This window comes from Xiphophorus couchianus, chromosome 10 (genome assembly GCF_001444195.1).
Source record: "Xiphophorus couchianus chromosome 10, X_couchianus-1.0, whole genome shotgun sequence".
In the NCBI taxonomy this organism is placed as follows: domain Eukaryota; kingdom Metazoa; phylum Chordata; class Actinopteri; order Cyprinodontiformes; family Poeciliidae; genus Xiphophorus; species Xiphophorus couchianus.
The window spans coordinates 6,224,837-6,237,734 of NC_040237.1; the positions used below are offsets into that span (position 1 = coordinate 6,224,837).

General features: G+C 36.9%; 2 protein-coding genes across 5 annotated transcripts in view; one reads left to right on the forward strand and one right to left on the reverse strand.

Moving 5' to 3' along the window:
* The window catches only part of LOC114152066 (receptor-type tyrosine-protein phosphatase epsilon-like), a 68,256-nt gene extending 61,858 nt beyond the window's left edge, over positions 1-6,398 (reverse strand). For 2 of the 4 annotated variants that reach the window (XM_028029756.1, XM_028029753.1), the window contains exon 1: positions 6,284-6,398. The gene's annotated coding sequence lies outside the window, so the exon portion shown is untranslated. The other 2 variants (XM_028029754.1, XM_028029755.1) reach the window with 2 other exon arrangements.
* Positions 6,399-8,889: 2,491 nt separating this feature from the next.
* On the forward strand, positions 8,890-12,464 carry clrn3 (clarin 3). Its single transcript, XM_028029132.1, has 3 exons — positions 8,890-9,269; positions 9,487-9,672; positions 10,757-12,464. Exons 1-3 carry the CDS (start codon positions 9,044-9,046, stop codon positions 11,032-11,034), a joined length of 690 nt encoding a protein of 229 aa, XP_027884933.1. The 5' UTR covers positions 8,890-9,043; the 3' UTR covers positions 11,035-12,464.
* The last annotated feature ends 434 nt before the right edge of the window (positions 12,465-12,898 follow it).

Here is a 12,898-nt window from a genome sequence, read left to right on the forward strand (position 1 = left end):
AGTATAGTCTGTAAACCATATACCAAAGTATAACTTTACAAGGTGTTCAACATTCCTCATTTAAATGTTTTGTTATTTTTCACGTTGGGAGTTCTCATAAAATTTAAACTTTATTCTGGTAACACTTTATCCTCATATTATTTCGACGATTGTCATACGACAGTATTCTATTAACCTGATGGTATTATTTTTGAATCAAAAAAATATCTGAGTCTGGGCCTAATAGTCAAATCAACTAACAAAGAGTTGATTTGAATTCAAGGTATAACTAAAACGAAGAATAGAACCCTCTAAACTATGGAAACCATAGTGTATTGGTGGGGGGAAAAAAGTCCGTACTTTCTAAAAATGAAAATAATCTAATTTAATAAATTAAATTAATTAATTGCAACCTTTTTTAAAAAATAAAAATGTGCACTAAAGTACACATTAGTGGTTTATGCATCTCTGACTAAATCCTTCCAAGAGCCAATCATGTCATCCACTTCTACTGCACTCGGCTAAACTGATCGAGAATCCATATTGTTTTTCTTTTACTCCATTTTTCAGCGATCTATTTGATACAAGTCCAAATTCAAACAGTTTCAAATATCAGTTTATAAAGTTACATTCTTCTCTATTGTCTGATGAGTACTTCTTTCTTAAAGGATTCTCAAAGACGGATCATTCAAGATGTCCAGTAAGAGTCATAAAAAACTCAGCAGCTACAGGAAGGAAAAGGGGCCCTGCAACAGATGGCATGGGCCCCCGCAGGGTTCAATGTGACAGAAACCTCGCCAACAAATTAGAAAAAAGTAAAACCAAATTGGACACACTGTTCTGATCTATTTAAAGGGCTTTGTATGAGGTCAGCTGGTAATAAAACTACTGAGTGTCTCACTTCCCTCAAGTGTCAGCCTGGGGTGGAACAGATCAGACAGCGAGGACGGATGAGTGGGACGAAGGGAGACACGGCAGGTACTGTAGCAGTTTGCACAGCTGTAAACTGTCCACATGTTGAATGATGCAGCCGCTCTGTCACTGAGCGCTCTGTGGGTGGCTTCAAGGGGTTTCTGATTCCCCAGAAATTCCTCCAAGCAGGATGCAAGCGCACCACTGCAGTGCTCATATTCTGCTTTCCAAGGTTTCGTTTTGATTCCAGTTCCCACTTCATTCTTTATTAAAACAAATAACATCCCACACTATGCACACCAGATCTCAGGTGACTCCCCTTCCAGTTACTCGGAATTGGAAAAGCTGATGCCCTTTCCAGCTAAAAGTGAGGGGTTAGACTCTAATCTCGTTTCTCTGTATGGCATAAACAATTCTTTTTTTTTTTTCCATCGTTATTAAATCATTTCAACATGATGCCAAAATCCAAACACAGACTGCAGGGTTTGCCTTCTGCAGCACCACCCGCAAGTAGAAAGAAATCTCCGGTTGCAACACACTGCAGCTTAATGTGCATGCTTCTGCTAATAAAGCACAAATACAAACAGCATTTACCTCACTGTAACCAAGGATCCTACAGCTTCAATGTCAAACTCCCTTACTTTCCCAGAGTGCAATTTCTAGTGACCTAAGTTGTTTTTAAGCCAAATTGTAGAAATATTTTTAATAGATGAATTTATTTTTGATATTTTCAGGCTTTAATTTCAAAGCTTGAGTAAAAAGAAGAATAATACAGAGGAAGGATGAATAAAGAGTCTTCCACTCACACAGTGATCTCTATAGCTGCAGTAGCTGAGGATCAATAAATGGACTGGATAGATTGATAATAGATAACAGACTGACTGACTGACGGATGGACGGATGTATGGGTTGATTGATTGATGGATGGATGGAAAGAAGGAAAAATAAGATGGATTAATGAATAAATGATGGAAGGATAATGGATGGATGGAAATAAAGAAGAATAAATAAATTATATAAACATAAATGGATGGATGGATGAAGAAATGATGAATGGATTGAAAGAAGGATGGATAAATTATGGTTGGAAGAAAGAATGAATAAATGTTGGAAGAAAAGAAGGAAGGATGAATGAAAGGTAGGAAGAAAAGAAAGGAATGAAGAATCAATAAATGATGTATGGATGGGTGAATGGGTGAATACATGATGGATGGAAGGAAGGATTTATGAATAAGTGATAGATGGATAAAATGAAGGAAGGAAGGATAAATGATCGATGGATGAACTTTATAGTGGCATATTCTGGGGATATTCCACTATATTCTGTGTAGAGAAACATTTTCACAACATTGCACAGGAACCCTGCCTAATAACACCCACTCCTGTCTTAACCAGCCTGTTTTGATGCCGACTGACATCATTCTCACTGGTAGATGATAAGTGCTTGTTCTGGCAGGGCTCATCCCTAAAATTAACACCAATTAATTTTAGGGATGAGAAACCGTTCATCCATTTGCAGCAAAGCGCTTTGATTCGACGCACCAGGACGGCTCAGAAGAAGAATCCAAGTATTTCAGGGTATTACAATAGAGTAGGGAAGATGTGGGATAAACTACAGGGCTGTTAGCTTGAGCTTAATATCCAGCAAGCTGTCAGACACTCCAGGTTTGCACAACTAGTTCCTCCCAAAGCTCACAGAGGATTTTATCAGTCGCCACATGCAGCATGTTTGTTTCACCCAGCACGCCCACACTCAGACAGCATCCACTTCACAGGCTTTCCAATATACCATTTTACAGTTTATAACAGGGGGGAAAGAAAACAGAGGGCAGACATCTTGCAAGTGTTACAGAGTAATTAAATGTAAGATGAAGTTAGCTAGCAGCTCTGTTTTATTAGGAGATGAAACACCATCTGGTGCAAACAAACCTCACCTAAACTTCTTTATGTATCTGATAAATTGGCCCACCCAGGGAAAACGTTTCACTGCACATAACGGTTACAACAGATATTCTTACTCCCAAGGCAACGAGCGGGAAGTAGATAAATTACATTCAAATAAATGCAGCAGTTTTATGAACCACAAACTACAGAATTTCATGTCTTTTGTTCCAACTTTATGCAAAAGATTAACACAAAGTGATGTCGAATTGTGAAGTTGAAGGAAAATAAAACTTTTGTTTTCTAAACAATTATGTTTGTGTGGATTCATAATTATTAAGTTTTGGGGTTATATCTTTACCAGCTTTGCATATCTACAGACCTAAACATCTGTCTCGTGGAAAAAGTAGCTCCGTTGGTCAGAATGGACAGAGAGCATCTTTGCCTAATAATTCTCTCAATTAAACCAGTCAAAAAAATTTTTATCTGAATTTTGACTAGATTGACATAGAAATGCTTTGATTTAAACTGCTGCATTATAGTTCTGACTCTGGGTTTAGGATTGTTTACCAGCCGGAAGGCGAAATCTTTGACAGCCTTTAACAGGGTTTCTTCCAGGACTGTTAGTATTTAACTCTGTGCATAATCTCCTGGCTAATTATTAGTTAATGTGGAAGCCTGTGCCTCTTTAGCTTTGCATGCATACGATCTGTTTTTAGACGATGGATTGAATAGTCCTCTGTTCGAAGTTCTAGAGATTAGAGATATTGTTTTATAACTGTTTAAACTTCTCTACATCTTTCTCTCTGCCCTGTCTGGTGTGTTCCTTGGTGTTTGTGAAATTGTTTGTTCACTAATAAACCTCTGATGCCACCACAGAACAGTTGGACTTATTCTGAAATTAAATTACACAGAGATTAACTCTGTTTAGTAAATAGGTCACTGCTGAAGGGAATTGTTTGCACTAAATTATAGAGCTTCATAGTAGAAAGAGCTTCATAGTAGAAAGGGCTGAATATAAATGCATGCCACACTTTTCAGATTGTTACTCATTAAAATAACTATGTGTATTGATCATGGTTGCTATATATCTTGCATTACAGAATTCCATACTTTTCATCAGTTTCTAGATTTGTGTTCCTGCAATTTTAGAACTTTCTGGGAATTTGGTTACACAGTATTAACCTTGAACCTGTTTGAAGAGTTGTCTGGTGTCATTATCTCCAGGTTTCACAAATAATGAAATAACACAGGGCTTAAATTGGCTTCAAAATGTCAGACAGTGGCATAGGGCCATTTCATCATGGCTGTTGTGGGTTCTGGACTTAATTACAATAAATCAACTCCATTTCAAGTTGTCTAACTTGGGAAGTCAGTAATAGAGTATCCAAGATTAAATGTAGATCATTTAAAGCACATTTTATAAATGTTGGTACCTCTAAACACTGTGTGTTTTTACCTTTACTAGGTATTGTAGATCAGGTTTTGCTTGTGCATTTGGATTTATGGTGCACCAAATTTAGAATTCAGTCCAAAATATCACACACTGTGAAGACAGAATGGAAGATGAAGATATTCAAACCAAGCCGTCACTGATAATAAAGTCGCTAATTCAAATTGAAAATGCTCAGTAGTCAGCTTTGATATTAGCCCTGAGGAGGAGAAGTCAGGTCCGTCTCCCTCTAAATGTGCTTCTCATCAATAATTTCTTATTTTCAGAGCCGATGCAACTTAATCGCAGCCAATTATAAGCATGAATTCTTCTCTCATTTTCTCATTCAGAAAGCAACCCTGGTTTAATCTGCAGTAATTGCCCATGTCAGGTTGACTAACAGATTTATTCAAAGTAATTTAGCAGCAACTCTGCATGACAATAAAGAGCTCATTCCATCTCAAGGTATTTAATTCTCAAAGTAGAACAGCAGGAAAGGGTTGAGTACAGAGGTTGTTCAAATAAGATTTAAATACGGAGTAATACACGAGAAAAAAATAAGAAAATCATAATGTACTAAATGAAGGATAATTCATCAATGTCATATACATGAATAAGGACACTTTACATTGAAAAGGTCAGAAAACTTAGCTTTTAACAGATTTTTCAGCTTCTGTCCTGCAGGCCACCTGATCAAAGCAGATCAAGGAGAAAGTCTGAAAAAATCTTCAATTTTATTAAGTGAGGTTCTAGTCCTGAATTAGTATGAAGAAATAGAAACAGAATATAGAAAAATATTTAGATTTTCAGACTATTACAGACAGCATAACATTGTCTGAAAGATACATCAATTCATTCATCTGTTTATCCATCCAATAAACTATCTATTCAACCATTTTCCTTCCGACATTTCTTGCTTAGAGTCTTTGGCTTTTGCAGTTTCCAGACTAACCAGTGTAGATTATTATCTGCCAGAAATTCATAGTAAACTTCATTACTTCAACATAGGTTAAAAAGGACTTGGATCTTTACAAAAACAAAATATGTAGGAATCCCAGCAAATTGGCCAATTAAAATCTCTACAGTGCATAGATTAAAAAAAACAACATGCATACATTTGTTGTACGCTGCACCTAAAGATCTAAAAAATATAGACTTTTAGGCAACATCTCTTCCCAGTTTGCCATGTGAACTAAGGGACATCATTTATCCCAGAATCCAGCCTTTAAAATGCTGCAGCTGTCTTAATTTTTAGCCTGCACACATCAAGTTGGCATCATTTGAAAGTTTTCTAAATGCCTGCTTGCTTTAACATACAACTCTCCAGAAAATGTTGCAAAGAGACATGCAAAATGCAAAGAGAAATATGAATCTTGGGGCACATTATTCACTGTTTATCCAGTTGTGCACTGCAGGCAGTCTGCAACAAGTATGCTGATCTGTTGCTGCCCCTGACCTCTGACCTCCCCTGCTACAGAGCACGCCTAAAGGGATTAATACATGTCACACAGCCATCCATGATGAGCAAAAAGAAAAAGAAAAAAAAACATAAATCCTCAGCTAACTCTTGCAGTAAAGAGGAGAAATAACTCATGGCTTATCTATCAATCCACCCGCAGCTCACCGACATGTTGGAAGTGGCTCAACTGAAGCTCAATCAAAACCCGAGTCAGGGTCAGAATATGAGGAATACAAGCATGTTTGACTGGAAATAAGGCAAAAGACAGACAGAATAGGAAAATACGGAATGCAGGCAGGAGAAACTCCAAAAGCTTGATCCAATAACCTACTTTGACGCACCAGGATGACTGAAGACGCTGCAGGTTGACAGGAAAACGGTTCCAAAAATATAAACAAGGCGAACCAAACCGATAGACGGGTTGACTCAAGCATTAAAGCAACAAACACACCTGAAATGGAGGCTTCACAAGGGAGAAAAAATTCAGCACGCCGCTGCCTGCCGCGGTGCGTAAAGGACAGGTAAGACGGAGCAACACGCTGCTGAAATGATGACGTTCCCTGCTAGGTTAATTAACACCAGTGTGATTTTTAGAGACGAAGTCAAAACATACAACTCACCCTTATGGCTTTGAATATTAAGTCCTGAGAGCAGATTGTCGGGAAGAGGCGAGGCAGAGGTTCAGTGTTGCCGCCTGTCAGTGGAGAAGGTGGAGTTAGAGATTTACTCCAACACAACAGAAGCTGCCTGTCAGCTACAACAACCAGGCTGCCGGGATAGGGTGACACCTGCTGGTGAACAGCTATATTACAACATCAAAACCAGCCAGTTCATCCTCAATTGTGATCTTTTAATTACATATTTTATTTGGGGTTTGACCTAAAGATCTATGCTTTTCAAACTGATTGATTCTAATTCAATCCAAGAAGTGTCTTGCATTTGTTTTGTTTACATTATGTTTCCTCTGAATATGTCTTTTTCTTAAATGTATTATTTTGTTTATAAAGATCCATTAATCATACGTGTTTTTAGTCCATTTTCTATATTTCTTTTTAGGTCAGATCTGTTTGACTCATTATTTAAAGGAATATAATGCTTACAGTTTTTTATGTTTTTAGAAAGCAATACAAAGTAAATACAAAATGTCGTTTTTGTATTAGGATTTTAATAAGTGAAAAAGAACTATCCCAACCAGCCTACTGTATATGTAAAAGCCACTGCCCCATGGTTAAATTGACGAATTGACTGTGAATAATCACATTTTGTGGTTTACTTTTGTTAGGCACACCAAAGCCTGATTGCTATCAGACCTGTGTAATTATAAATCTTCTTAATCTGCTAGACAACATAAAGACTACAAGATCTTAAAATGTAATGCATCAGGCCCTGAAAAACATTCAAGAATATATTTCATTGACATATACTAGCATGAAAATAGTTACAAAGTAATTTCTAAGGCTATGAGACTCCAGCGAATCACACTTGGCCCTTTTCACTAGTACCTCTACAGCGTGACTCAACTCCACTCAACTCTACATGGTTCAGATGGGGTTCCATTACAATTTATAGTGGGTGGGATTGTCATGTACCTGAGCAGTCCTGAGTCTAACTAGTGTGAAGTGATCTGTACACAACATAAACACAACAATGTGAACATGGAAGCAATGTTGAACAGTCTGCCAGTCTTCATGTCTGACTCAAAAAAGAAGAAAGTCTTTGGGTAGAGAAGAACAGGAGAGTGATAGAACCAGTGACTCTGCCCTGTAACCAATCATTGATTGACTGTTTTCTGAAGTCACATTTTCACCATGACTCGTACACTTGGATCCCCAATGAAGAAGGTACTTAAAAGGAGGCTGGTGCCACGTATCTGTTACTAGTGGAAAACCAATATAAGTGAGCAGAGCTGAATCAAGCTGCTCTGAGTAGATGTTGGAAAAAGGACCAAGAGCCATTATGGATAAATGGAGAAAACATGGATCAATGAAGAAACTTTCCCAGAAGTGGCCAACCTACCAAATTTAATCCAAGAGGGCATCAATGAATCACCAACTCACACACACAAAAAAAAACAAGAACAACATCTCTAATACCACAGTCTATACTTGCCTTGGTTAAAAAAAATATTTAAAAAAGACTGGGTAGAAATGACATCAAAGGGAAAATCACAAACCAAAGACCATCATACCTACAGTCAAACATTATTGGTGGTAGTGTGATGGTTTGAGGCTCCAATTGAGGTGCACAATCTTGATGACTTCCATAAAACAATAAAGTCTACAAGAAAATACAGTGTGACACGTAGTTATATTTACAATATGAGTTGTAATGGTTGTTGTCACCAGCGGCTCATAAAAATCATGACTAAGTTTATCATCAAATCTATTTTCCACCAATGAACCGGAAAATGTTGCCCATAACTAGTCTAAAGTCCACCTTATAGTAAAATAGAATGGTTAAAGCCTCATTACTTCAAGTTATTAAATAGTTTGAGTAAAAATTAAGGTAAAAATGCACTTCATGTTTTAGTAAAGTTTTGTATTCAAATTAATTTTTTTTGTTTTTCAGTTCTTAAATTAGCCAAATTAAATGTCTGACCTGAATGTTACATAATTTGTGCTGTCAAATTCTAATTTTGTTAAGTTTCCTGCCAGGATTCCTCTTGGATGGTTCTCTGCTGGATAAAGTACAAAACAAAACATGAAAATTGCTCTTCTCTTTCAATGTCCTTTATTCAATGTTTGTCTTCATGGCTGCACTTCTATTATTATTCCTTTACAGCCTCTGTGATCACATAATCATGGTTTTAGAGCCATCAAGAGTGACACATTTATATGATTCAATGATCACTAGTCTTCCAGTAACTTTTTTTTAGGATAAAGTAAATTATTAATCTGATTTTATGATTATATAAAGAACAGGACTTTGAATCCAAGACAAGAAACATATATCCATAAAAGTAGCTTCAAAGTGAATTTTAGTTTAAAATTTTTTAATTTTTTTGATGATATACAGTCAAAGTGACAACATATTTTTTCTTATTCCTAAATAAGACAATCCCTGAATTACATAGAGGCTGCTGATATGATCTTTATTTCACACGCTCTTCACTGATGTGACGACGTTATCATGTTTTGGTGAAACTGTTTCTCCTATGACAACCACCTCAGTCTTTCCTCTTGTCACTCCAAAGGTCACAGTCATAAACAGGAGATTTTATGACCCCTGAGTCCACATTTCACTCCACCCAGGAGAGCCAACCAATGCATAGTGCTCACAGAAGACTGAAAAAGGGTTCCTTTTCCTTTTTCTAAGCTTCAGAGGTGTTTGCCTGAAGAGACGCTTGGATTTTATCAAGAACATCTGGAAAATAGAGAAAAATGCCATCTTCAACAAAGATTCTGTATTTTCTTTTGAGTGCGATGCTCACTGCCATATCTATCGGTTTGCTTGGGTATGCCATGTCCACGACATGGTCTAAAACGTTAATGGATTGCGAAGGATTTGGGACCAACAATGGAAGTGCAGAAATAACGATGGGCCTTTTCAGTGGAAATTTAGTAAGAAACACCTGCCCCAGCTTTGGCAGTGAGGAAACATTTCCAGGTAATTATTCTTGGGCTATTAAGGAATATAAGTTGCATAACACTTGTATCCCTTAAGATGACAAACTATAAAAAAGGGCTGTATTCTGTAAAAGTTTAAGATCTCAAAAGGAGAATCAATTCAAAAATAAGTTTCAATCTAATTTGATTATTGTGTATTTGTTAAACACGGATGCATTACAGGACCTACCAGTCTCATATTTTATGTCTATCTGCAGTGTTTCCAGCATTGTCAGCCATAGAAATAACTCCTCTGGTTCTCCACGGTCTGTGTGTGGGCCTGCTGGCTGTTTGTTTCCTGACTTCTGCCCTGAGCATCCTCATCTCATTCTACAACAGCGTCAGTAACCCTTACGAGACCTACATGGGCCCTAACGGGATTTATACCTGCTCCTCCATCAGCGGTGAGTGGTGCTACAATTAGGTGCATCGCAACAGTATTCATACACCACAAGAGCCTGAGGATCTTGTTTCGATTTTATGTTCACAGTAAATAATAGTGAAGTGGAAGAAGTGTGACAGCATAGGTCAAACAAGCATTTGTATTTCACCTCTTTAATCTCACACCCCTGAATAAAATTAAAAGATGATCCTAAACTTTGATTATTTCATGTTTTATCAACAATCTAACAACTGAAAGAGATTGGCACAACTACAAACCTATGAAAACAAGGTCTTACCTCAAAGCTGACTGGCTGGACGATGAGCGTAATGTGGTGTGGAAGTGGGGAGGAGCATAATGCAGGTGGAAGCAAGCCAAAGATGAGAGCATAAAAACTTTCATAACAATCTTTAGGCAATGAAAACATAAGTTGAGGAATTATAGGAAAAAATAACGTGTGAATATAAATGCTGGGAGGTTGAATCTTGAAGTGAAATGTTTATGTAAATGTTAATTACAGGTTGTGGTCTGGTACTTATTAAAACTTCTAAATTAATAGACAGCTAGAACAGAATTAATTAGGTTTTTAATCCATTGTTGTTTTTGGTATTTTAATTGTCAAAAGCTAAGTGATAGTTAACAGTGTTAGTCTTTTAATGCATTTATGAATGAAACTGCAGCTGCTCATTTTGACCGAGATCGCAGACAATATTTTATTATATATCAATGGGACATTTGTGGTTAGAAAACGTAAAAAAGAAAGCTAGCTTTAAGTGAAGTAAATCAGAAAATAGCAGAAACCAGAAAATATGCTTGGGCAATGAGAACGAACCCTAACACAAAAATAAGAAAATACCACCGAGACAGGAAGTAAATGGAGTAAAGCCCGCAACAGGAACTACACTTTCAAACTAAAACAGGATCTAAGGCCTACAGAGGGAAACCATGAATAAAGTTACAACTTAAATTAGAACCTACATGAGATGCATTAAAGACGTGGTGTTATGTACGTGGAAAAACTTAGTGTGTAGGTATACTTTTGTAATAGACTGCATTCAATCAGGATGATGTGAAGTTGAGCAGAATGCAATCTTTTCTATCTGCAGCGTGCTCGTCTGTTCTGGTGATCATCATTTACGTGCTGAACCTCCTTCTGACCAAAATGCAAGAGGAATTGGTTCCCAGCATTGCTGATATTTCCAACGTTGAGCTGACTCACAAAAGGTTGGAGGTGAGGCTTGGGTATTTCCTGCTCATCCCTTACGCGGTGCTCTCTCTGCTGGCCATCTTGTTCATCTACCTGTACGACCACGCAGCCTACACCCACAGACGGGAACAGGAGAGGCCCACAGAGGACGCTCCTAAGGAGATCATGATGTACTAGTGATAATCACGCCAGTGACACTTTCACGTTTCCTAGCAACTTTCTGGGAAAACTTACTGTGATAGATTATTACAGATCATGGTGGTGTACAGAAAAGAATGAATGCACAGCTTGCTTGATGCACAATGTGCAGGATTTGATTTATTGTATTCAGTTTTGACATTCTAGACAGAATGTTTGATTGTATTACAGTTTTAAGTTAATTAATTCAAAGTGTGAGAAGTCAAATTAATCATTTTATTCTATATTTTTCACATAAAATATACATGAGACATTCTTTAAAACTTATTTATTTTATATATGAACAATACAATAGTTCTTAGTGCAAAGCAATACCTTTCTATCTCTTTCAGAATAAAATAACAGTCAAATCAGCATCAGCTGATATTACTAATCAACAATATGCATGCATCTGTTTGCATCTCTTTGGATGAAAGCAATTTCTACCCATTGTTTTTTTTCTGTTTAATATAAAATTGTTTTCTAACGAAAATAAAATTAATTGATTGAAAGCAGTAACAAGGTAATGGTATTCACTGATGTTTGCTGCCCTCTCTCTGAGATATGATGCAATTGCAAGGAGTCAACATCTGTCAAATGCCACTGCTGAGGCATCGCTGGATCCCTGTTTACTAGGAACAGCCTTTATATGGAAATATGTTATGCCAAGCGTTGCACAATTAATATTATTTGGATAAAGAGCCACTGTAACACATCAAAGAAGGACATCTTACCCCTCTAAAGTGAAGGTGGGTGACAACAGGGAATTTTTTTTCATGCACAGTTTGGAGTTGTTCCATTAGACATTGTTCTTAGTGCAAATTTGTACATTAAACCTGTTTAAAACCATGAATCCTCCTGAGGAGCCACTTTTTTTTTTTTTTTTTTTTTTTTTTTTGCATTTTGGCACCAATAAGTTCCTGGGATCTTTCTTGACAATGCATGATTATTATTCATGGAGATAAAGGTTTAAAGGCATCAATTTTAGAGCATTTGCTTCTTTCTTGGTCTAAACTCTTTCAGTCCATGTTAATGTTAAGCTCCTTTTCCTGCGGACACAGAGACAGGTGAGACGGACATGCTTAAACTAGGCTGGTTCCTGAACCCTACCACCATTTTCTGCCATTTGGGCATGACAGATTGGGCCTTCCAAAAACACAATTATTCGTCTCTATCAGACTTGGTAGATTACACTGAGGAACCTGCTGGGTCTGTTCAGCCAGTTTGAACGAACCCTACCAATTGCAGTAAAAAGAACAGTTATACAACCAACCAGAATTAAAACAAACTCTTGACATAAAATGATATGTACTTTCTCAGCAATTTGCAAAAGGATATAGCCAAATATTAGTTGTGGTGTCTGTATGTATTTAAGCCCGTGTGTATCATTTTGAACTTGTCGATTAAATAAAATGAAAATTGAATTTAAACTTGTGAACTCGATTCTTGCTTTTAATCCTAGTAAATCTTTAAAAGCCCCCAAAATTAATTCATGCTAACAATGAGAGTGTGCAAACATCCAATGACCCTTTATATGTATATATAATGCAGGCTCGGGACTTTAACAAGTTAATTTTGATTAACTAATTACATAGATTTTGATGTGTTAAAAATGTTATTACAGTTTTTTTTTTTTGTTCCATCCAGAACCTTTGCATTGCCATGCTTCTGGTACATTTGTAAATCTGACACATAAGCAGCATTTACAAACAGTGACAGATAAAAAAGATGCTTCCAACCAACTGGAAGTTACAAAAAGACTATTGCTGTGTGCAAGCTGCACAGAAAGGAGTTTGTCTATCAGTGAAGCTATTTAAGCTTAAAATACCATTTCAATCCAAAACATATTGTTTTGGGAGAAAAC

Bases quoted from the DNA above. Each gene is read 5' to 3' on its own strand.
- clrn3 (XM_028029132.1), top strand. From the start codon at position 9,044: ATGCCATCTTCAACAAAGATTCTGTATTTTCTTTTGAGTGCGATGCTC. The intron at 9,270-9,486 runs GTAATTATTCTT...GTCTATCTGCAG, and splicing joins CAGTGAGGAAACATTTCCAG to TGTTTCCAGCATTGTCAGCC. The intron at 9,673-10,756 runs GTGAGTGGTGCT...TTCTATCTGCAG, and splicing joins TACCTGCTCCTCCATCAGCG to CGTGCTCGTCTGTTCTGGTG.